The 9,232-nt window shown below is 44.1% G+C and overlaps 1 protein-coding gene across 5 annotated transcripts; it reads right to left on the bottom strand.

Moving 5' to 3' along the window:
• Positions 1-553: 553 nt before the first annotated feature.
• TAC1 (tachykinin precursor 1) lies at positions 554-8,798 on the bottom strand. Of its 5 annotated transcripts, none has more exons than XM_041727895.1 (7): positions 8,713-8,798; positions 8,191-8,331; positions 7,082-7,178; positions 6,578-6,622; positions 6,052-6,075; positions 4,452-4,505; positions 554-1,127 (listed from the first exon to the last, which is right to left on the bottom strand). In XM_041727895.1, the coding sequence occupies exons 2-7, from the start codon at positions 8,311-8,313 to the stop codon at positions 1,078-1,080; spliced, it is 393 nt and encodes a 130-aa protein (XP_041583829.1). In that variant the 5' UTR covers positions 8,314-8,331; positions 8,713-8,798; the 3' UTR covers positions 554-1,077. The 5 variants fall into 5 exon arrangements, with proteins under 5 accessions (XP_041583829.1, XP_041583830.1, XP_041583832.1 ...); XM_041727896.1 differs by lacking the exon at positions 8,713-8,798 and adding an exon at positions 8,573-8,692; XM_041727898.1 differs by lacking the exon at positions 4,452-4,505.
• Between the last annotated feature and the right edge of the window lie 434 nt (positions 8,799-9,232).

The following is a 9,232-nucleotide window of genomic DNA, read 5'->3' as shown; positions in this document are numbered from 1 at the left end:
AGGTGCTCTTGTCTTTGTTATGGAGGAGTGATGCGCTATTATCAGTCAGACTCCATCTGTCTATATCATATTTTAGGTGAGTTTGGCGTCTTAATTCTAGTGTGAATCACACTCTGGTGAATTTATACCTGGGCTCCAAGCAGGGTTTAAATGGTAGTGGGCTAATGTTTTATCCCACAAGGAAATAACCAGTGGAATGCATCTTTAGGACATATCATTATCCTATTTGTAAAAGGAAATCATGGGCATGCATCAACAGGACCTATCCACTGCTCTTTGGACTCCAAAAGTGTAATTGTTTTCCTCATGAATGATCTCATGCCAAATGACTGAGCCTTACACCCCCAACCCCCCCAAAAAGTGTATTTGTGTGTATGAGAGAGAGAGAGAGGAACTGGGATTATATTGTTGTCATTTACTTCAAGAAAGAGAAATTTAGAAGCTTTATGTTTCACTACTGAGCAGCCAAAATGGCTTTGAATATATTTCACCTACTAAAAGAAAGTGTGCTGGTTCGACATAAATATTAATGAAAGAATAAAACGCAATTCTCAAGATATTTTTTCTTTTATTTAAAATGTTAACTATCACAACACATTATACAATGAAGTGAAGATCTTAGAATCACATTAAAACTTTTAAAACATCTCTATATAAGTCATAACACATGAAACATGCTGCAGGGATACAGTCTGATATCAAATCTTAGTACATTTCCACCATGAAAACAGATGAAGCACAAGCCTGTCTGTGTTTCCTCTCCTTCAGCAGTGGCTGATGTGACTGCTTCCAAGAAATGAAGATGATTTCTTTCTTTGAAGAACATATTTCAGTTTCACTGAACACTGTGCTTTGTTGAGAAATGACCACTGATTTCTACGTCTGAGGGAGTCATATTAGAATTATAACACACTTTCACAGCACGTATTGGCACAATATGAAAAATAAAGTTTTTTGAGTTTTCCACTCAAAACAATTATTATTAAATAAATAATTATTCCTCATGGTGCATGTCTCATTTTACCTTTCATTGGCCAGTGACACACACGAAGCTCAATAAATTACACATGAGGTGGTTTATTTGCGTCTTCTTTCATAATTCTGCATTGCGCTCCTTTCATAAGCCACTGAGAAGAAAGAGAAGGCAGAGGGTTTTTTAAGATGATTCACTGAGAGAGCTAAATAAACTTCAAGACACACAGTAATGTATTAAAAACTCATGAATGACTTTTTCCCCTTTCATTGAAGTATTTCTAAGAGTTTTCTTTGCACATCCTCCAACCTTGCCTCAGTCTCTGTCCTGATTGGAAGTGATCTAACGACAGAATGCTTGGTTACTCATGCCATCTGCCATATGCTTGGTGCCCCCACAGCACAGCTCCAATCTTAATTCTCCACAACATTCTTGAGCAGTGGCAGACACCCCCATGGAGAGTTATAGAAAGGATGATAGGAATAGGAATAGTAGTAGGAGGAAAGCAAAATGTGAGACTCTGATTCTAGGACAGAGTCAACAAACTACAGGCCAAATGGTTGCTACAGAGACTGCACGGCTCACAAAATCCAAAATATTTGCTATCTGGCTCTTCATAGAAGTCTGATGATTCCTGTTATGGGAGTACATAATGGCGTCTTGTGGATATCTTCCTTTTTTTTTTTTTTTTTTTAAATTTTTTTTATTTATTTATGATAGTCACAGAGAGAGAGAGAGAGGCAGAGACACAGGCAGAGGGAGAAGCAGGCTCCATGCACCGGGAGCCTGATGTGGGATTCGATCCCGGGTCTCCAGGATCGCGCCCTGGGCCAAAGGCAGGCGCCAAACCGCTGCGCCACCCAGGGATCCCCTTGTGGATATCTTCCAATGACAGACTGTCTTTGAAACTAAAAACAACTTCATTGACAGTAGGGCAATTCTGCTATCCACATACAACAGTGTAACTTACCTCCCAGCACTCTAATGGCCAGTGAAAAGATTAACCACTGCCTCCCAAAGTATTTAACATATAGCTAGCAAGTAATTTTAAGTACTTTGACTAGCTAGGCTAGAAAAAAGGCACAGTTTTATATTATATTATATTATATTATATTATATTATATTATATTATATTATATTATATTATATTTCAAAGAGGTCTGTAACCATGAAAGGATAAGGCTCAGACTGCTGTGATCAGAATACTTGAGTATATTATTCATCATTTTAGTTAACTTATACACTTAGATTGACATTTTAGTGAAACTATGCTGCTTTTTAAAATTCAGTATGTCCTGTATAAAATACTGAATTTAAACCAAAACAGCAGAAAGAACAGTGGAGGATCTGTAGGGATCCTAGCTCAGTGTGAAAGATCTGTTGAGAGAGGAGGTAGGTGAGGGTTGTAGGGTGACCTCTCCGTTTTCTCCACTGCGCAGCCGCCCTTGTTGGCGTCCAGCACTGGGTTCACAATAAGCTGAATGCTTTATGCCAATCACCTTTGTGCTTTCAGGGTAAAACAGTTTGAGCCCCAAACTGGGAAGTTCTCAAGGAAGGAAACAGTCTATTTCTCATCCTGATTTGTTTGTATTAGGAGGAGGATACCTAGCACAAGTTCAGTTCCTGACAAACTTTAGGTTACATGTTCTGCTCCTCAGAGAAGTGAGGTGAATGGTGATGTAAAGTAACCAGAGACTGGTGAGTGTTAGCTGGAACAAAACATCCTCTTCACAGGAAGGAGAGTATTGTATCTGGTCCTTGAACCCTCTGAAACCATATGCAAATTTTTGTGTTTAAAAGCTAATGGGGGTTTCTCTACAAAGCAGGTTTCTAGATTTCTCAGAGCATCAAAGGGGTCTGTGACCACAAAAGGGTAAGAATCAGATAGCTGTAGAACACAATGGTAACCTTGCCTCAGCTGATCATGTGAAAAGATCTGATTGAGTGTATATTAAATTTTTGCCCATTTTTCCTTTCATATTTTCTTAAAATGGAGGAGTGAAGATTTAGTCATAAATGGATTCTAATTCATTATAGTAATTCTATTTATCTATAATTACATTTTTACCTTGCACACATTTAAGAGCATTTAGTCTGTATAAATTGCACAGTATCTATATTATTTGTAAAGTTAGCCATGTTCTGAGACCTGTATCAATTCTGGAAATAAAAAGCTGATGACTAATATGATTATCAAGAAGAGTTATATAAGGACTAGGGTACATTTCTACCACACCAGTGTGGTTTAAATTTACATTCCTTTTCCAAAAAGTAGAGGATAATATTATGTTAATAAAATAATTGAAAGTTTTTCATGAGGCACACTGGTAACTTCTTTAAAATTCAAACTTGAAAAAAAAATTAAACTTGAACAGCCCCCAAATTACTGAAAAAGAAATACAAACGTAGTGTCTAAATTTGGAAGGTAGAGAACCAATGGTAAAATATATCATTTTTGCATGAATTTTCCAGATAATTAAGCTAACATTTCTTAGTTACAGATTTTCTAGAAACTTGAAATATTCTGAATGGCTAAGGCAACTGGTTACTTTCTAATTAATTGCTTGAATAATACTATAATTCTGTTTTCACTTAAGGTAAAATAAGGAGAGTCTGAATAGCTCTGGTCCCTAAGGAATCTAATCACTATAAAGGCCTGAATGTGCTTTACAAAAGAATCAGTCTCTGAAAATGATAAAGTGTTTATTTAACCTTGAAAATGGTGTGATGAATGGGTTTTCAGATATATGTATGTGGCATTTACACAGAAGATAGGAACTGCAGAGAGGAAAGGAAATATGCTTTATGTCAAGGGAAAGACTTGTTCAGGATTAAGATGGGTTATGAGGATTGTGGCATCCCTTCCCTGTGAGGGTTTTACAGCCAGAACAGATTATAATCCCCAAGGTGACTTCATTGTGCTCCTGTTTGAAAGCACTAGAGTGGACTGTGTTACTCTCATACTCTCAAACATCCATCAGGATGTTTCGAGCTTGAGCTTCTATAATTTCATAAAGTATAAATACATTTGCTAGTTTTGTTTGTTTACTTTTGTGCGGGAAGACTGCCAGACATAATGTCTTATAAGCCTTTTGAATTACCTTGGTATTAAGTGAAATTGGTCTTATTTCCCATATATCCTTCCCCACTTAGTTCAGGAACGTTAAGTGTGGCTTATGTAACAAATGTAAGGGGAAGGCTATTAGACTAGCCTAAGGATTCAGGTGAGGTAATGATTAAACATGGCAGACAGTGATAAGGCTGGTACTTTGAGAAAGTAAGATGCATCCTGGGTGAGATTAGCTTAGTCAGCTATAAATCCATTCTTGGATTTATTTATTGCAATTAGATTTTTTTTTTTTACCATAAGTACTCATTTTAAATTTATCATTCCTTTTTAGTACTTTGAAAACTATGCCTTAAAAGAAAATAATAGATTTCAGATACTGTCTATTTTCAGTCATGGTTTTATACATACCAGAATTTAAAGCTCTTTTGCCCATTAGTCCAACAAAGGAATCTGTTTTATGCCCTGGAAAAATACATTTAGGGGTATTTTAATATGTATATCTTCGAGGAAATAAACTGTTATAACTAGTACTGAAGAAAAGCAAGCTTTCAAATATATGCCTATATAATAAATATATAACCATTTCAAGTTTTGGTGAGCCTGAAGAAATGAAGATTTCTAGTAAGTCTTACAAATGACATAAAACAATACAATGAAAGCACTTTCCGTCATTCTATATCTACATATTAGCAAGTATACTTTGTGCACATTACATTTTATCTGTTTATATATATAATGTTTTAAATATTGTGGCTTTTTAAGTTAGTTTTGGGTTTAGGGGGTCAATTTCACATGGGTGACAGAAATATCCAAGTGTATGTCCTCATGTTACTATGTTGTATTGCTCAGGAACTAAACCTTAGTTAAGTCAGATCCCTGCACCTGATGATTATAAACTTCTAGAAGGTCACTATTTTTATTATATTGGATTTTAAAAAATACTTCTGGAAAAGTGTGTTAATTTTGACATTAAAGGAGTGCATTTATTTTCATTACATAGAATTTTGCTATATATAATTCCCTTGATATTAAAATCTTTAGAATGTAAATATGAATTAGATTTATCTTCAAAGGTGAAGCCTTTGAGGAAAGTTACTATTTCAATTCTTGTGGGGAAAGGTCTCTTGGTTTATACTGTATTACTTGAGAAAAAGACTGTTGTCCCAATGTGACCTCCTCTGCCAGCCAGTGAACCAAAAGTGGAGTTGGGGGAGGACCCTGGGGTAAATGTGTATGATTGAGATGGACCCATGGGACTTCCTGTCAATTCCAGTTCCATTAACTGGGAAACAGATCTAATAAACATCAAGTGCCATAACTCTGTCATCTCTACTGCCCTAAGGAATATTTCCTTGTGCTTTGATAGATTGAGGGTCCCCATTCAATTATGGAATCAAAAAACTGCATTTCTATTTATCTTTACCCTTACTATGGATTCTCTACTCATTTACTCAATCCTCTTAATCGGCTGCTGGGTTACCCTAATACATGATATCATCATGAGATCTGGCATACTGAAATGTGAAGAGATGCCTATAAACGCTTGGTTTTTGTTTTGTTTTGTTTTTGTTTTTGCAGAAGTGGTGGGAGGTAGGAGATGGTGAGGGGTGAAAAGGGAGAGGAATCTGTGGTGGATTTTTATCCCTGGACTGAAATTCTTATCTAAAAGAGGTAATTTATAGGAGTTAAAAGATTTCTTCTGGCTCTCTCTTTTTTTTTAGCAGCTCAAAATGACAACAAATATTTATTATCTCACACTTGTTGTGGGTCAGGAATTCAGCAACAGTTTAGCAAGGAATTAAAGGATTTTTAACATAATGCATCCCTTTAAAACAGAGCTTTAAAGAAAATCATGCTCTGGATGTAATTAATAGAAGTTTCCTCCATTCTTATACTGTCTTAATTGAAAATATTAAGTCCTAAATTATAACAGAAGATAAGCTATAAAATGAAATTCGATCTAATTTACATTTGCATTTGGTAAGTGTCAAAATAATTTGAAACTTACTTTTATGAGAGATCTGGCCATGTCCTAGAAGAAAGAAAGAGAAAGTTAGCAAAGGCAGTAGATTTGTTTTAAAGATGCTACATTATATTTTTAGAAGAGAATTATAAAATAAGTTGATTTTTAAAACATGTAATATTTCCCATTCATGTACTATCCTGAGGAATATAGCAGAATATACCATAAATGCTAACCAAATTATTAATGATAAAAACAAAATAGCAACCAAAAGGAATACTTTTAAGTGCCTTCTATGGGCCACAGATTCAAACCCAGGACTATGAGACCCCCGAGGCCTAACATAATAACTGTTAGGCCACAACACCTGTTTTCTTATAAAAAAAAAAAAAAAAAAACCCACATCTCCAAGCTGGACCACCATTTGACACTCAGGAAAGAGGGATACAAATCTATACCTTTACTAAACAGGCATTATCAAGAATCTGTATTTGAGCCCATAAAAGGCTTTCTTTACGTTTCCTATATGTGCATTCATAATAGTAAAATAAAGATTTATAGAAATGTTTACCATAAAGAGCTTTTAACAGGGCCACTTGTTTTTCAATTGAGGAATCTGACAAAAGATGAATCGACATTAACTATTTACACATTCCACCGATGGTGTGATAAATTCAAGGAAATTGACTATTTCTATCAGGAGACATTAGGGAGCTCCGTCTGATCTAAATCTAATCTAACCCCAAAGGTCTCCGATCGGTTTCCACTGGCACTTGGACCATTCTGACTACTACCCCTGGAGGCCCCGCGCCTCCCTCCGGCAGTGGGGCCCTCAGCTAAGGCCGCTTCCTGCTCTTGATCTGGGTCACTCTCAGGACCTCTCCCTGCGTCCGAGGGCCTGTGCGTGTGTTAGCAGGCTGAGGGCCAGAGTCGCTCCCCGGGGGTGTATCCATTTTAGCGTGGAAATTTCTTCTCAAAGGGCAAGAAGACTGGGCGCTCTCCGACGCAGCGAGCGCGGAGCCTGGGAGGGTTGCTCAGACACGGGGGGGGGGGGGGGGGTGGCCGCCCATCTCACCAGCATCCCGTTTGCCCATTAATCCGAAGAACTGCTGAGGCTTGGGTCTCCGGGCGATTCTCTGCAGGAGATGCTCAAAGGGCTCGGGCAGCTCCTCCTGCGGGACAGACGCACAGACAAACGCGGGTGTCGGCAGCCAGCGCGCGGCCCCGGGGCGAACCCGAGTCAGTCCAGCGGTGCGCGCCAGCCCGGGGCGAAGCTCGGAGGCGGCCGGTGGCGCCGCAGAAGGCCGGGCGTCCCCAGGCGGGGGCTCGGTGGGGTCCCAGCCCGGGAGCTCCCTGCCCCCCCGCCCCCCCCGCGGAACTCGGGTCCCGCGCCGCCCCTCCCCCGAGCCCCGCCCCCGCGGTGAGCAGCGCGCGGCCCCCCCAGCCCCGCGCGCCCGCAGCTCCTGGCAGAGCGCGGAGCCCCCCACTCCGTGCCGCGCGGCCACCTGCGGTTCTCTCGATTCAGGCGCCGGCTTTGGGGACGCGTGGCCGCCCCGAGTGCACACACGTGTGTGTCGGCGGCGGGGAAGGAATGACAACGCTTTGCTAGCGACCTGCAGCGCGCGACTCTGCTCCCTCGGGGCGCGCTCCCTTGCACCAACAGCCCGCGAGCCATCTAAGGGAGAACTTGCAGCCGGGCCTCGAGTCGGTAATAAAAGTCCAAGCAGGAAGTCAGCTCCCACCCGCCTCGCCGCTCGGAGCCCCCAGCAGCTCGCCCTTTGCCCCCGCGCCCCCCGGGGCCCGGCGCGCCCCCGTCTGCCCCTGCCCTGCGTTTCCAAATGCGCGGTCGAAATCCCCGTTACCCCGGGATGAAGCCTTGGGAGGTTTCCAGTCCTGGGAGGACCCCGGGCTCACCAGGAGGGCATCGTTCCTCCAGGAGTTCCCGAGACCCGACGGTGCAGTCCCCGGGAGGAAACTTGGATCGCGCGCACCAGAGCTCGTGCGCGGACCCAGGGCACCACGTCCCTTAGCACTGCGTCCCGCTCCCCGCGCTGCTCCCCGCGCTGCTCCCCGCCTGCGGTCGCGGTCGGTCGCGGTCGGTCGCGGTCGCCGGGCCTGCCAGGCTCCTAGAACGCTCCCGAGGCCGGGAAGAACGGCGCAGGCCGGCTAGGGGCAGGGTCTCACCTTGATCTGGTCGCTGTCGGACCAGTCGGACCAGTAATTCAGATCATCGTTGGCTCCGATTTCTTCTGCAAAGAGTTGAGTGGAGACGAGAAAAAAGACGGCCAAGGCCACGAGGATTTTCATGCTGGATTCCTGGGAGGACTGGGGAAGAAGAGACCGGGGGAGAAATACTGGAGACGGCTCTCCAGGACTTGCGGTGTAATTTTTGGTCCCACAACGCAAGTCGGGGCCGACTGACCCAAGATAAAAAGCCTAACGGGGAGGCGGGGGGGCCCACAGCACACCGTGCACCCGTTAGGAGAGAGAATCGCGCCCCAGCGTTTCTCAAATCCCCGTCTCCCTTGGCTCCCAACTCCCTCAGTCCCCACCCTCCGAGCCGCACCTCCAAGCCGGGAGGCTCTGCAGGTGGAAAACAGAGGGACGCTGGCGTTTGGGGCCCCCGTGTCCCCCTCGCCCCGGCGGCCCCTCCAGCGCTGCCAGCCGCCACCTCGGAGCGCAGCGCGGCGCGGCGCGGGCACTTACTGCGGCGGGCGGGCCGCGGGGCTCCTCGGGCTGCTCGGAGCGCGCGCGGGGCGCTCGGCCCTCTAGGCTGCCGCGGCGGGGGAGGCGGCGGCGGCGGCGGCGGCGGCGGCGGCGGCGGCGGCGGCGCGCTCTTCGCCCGCTCGGTGCCGCGCGCTATTTATCGGAGGCTCGACGAGCCTCGAGGACCACGTGACTCGCTCCCCACGCGACTTTCTGCTCAATATTTAATTAACCGCCTCTTCTCCTTTGCTTGCGTCTGATTGAGAGTTTCCGAGACGGTAACCCGTCGGTGCCCGAAACATCTGGACCCAATTGGGTTCGAAATGACGCAATTTTAGGAAAAACCACGATCTCGCCATCCAATCCCGAGCGGCCAGTCTTCTTCCGTCTGCAGATCTGACGCCCCCTCCCCTCTCCTTCGGAACGAGGTTCCGTGACACCTGAAATTACTCATCAGGATCGAGCGAAGTGACTCATTCCTCGGACTTCCGCAACTTTTTCGTCCCTTGAGACGTCAGGA

The sequence above is a fragment of the Vulpes lagopus genome, chromosome 13 (assembly GCF_018345385.1).
Source record: "Vulpes lagopus strain Blue_001 chromosome 13, ASM1834538v1, whole genome shotgun sequence".
In the NCBI taxonomy this organism is placed as follows: Eukaryota; Metazoa; Chordata; class Mammalia; order Carnivora; family Canidae; genus Vulpes; species Vulpes lagopus.
This window is presented reverse-complemented; position numbering and strand designations above follow the sequence as displayed.

Coding starts and splice junctions, on each gene's coding strand:
- TAC1 (XM_041727895.1), bottom strand. CDS start 8,313: ATGAAAATCCTCGTGGCCTTGGCCGTCTTTTTTCTCGTCTCCACTCAA. Junction 6,076..6,577: donor CCTGTTAAAAGCTCTTTATG/GTAAACATTTCT, acceptor TCTTTCTTCTAG/GACATGGCCAGATCTCTCAT. Junction 4,506..6,051: donor TGGCCAGATCTCTCATAAAA/GTAAGTTTCAAA, acceptor GTATTTTTCCAG/GGCATAAAACAGATTCCTTT.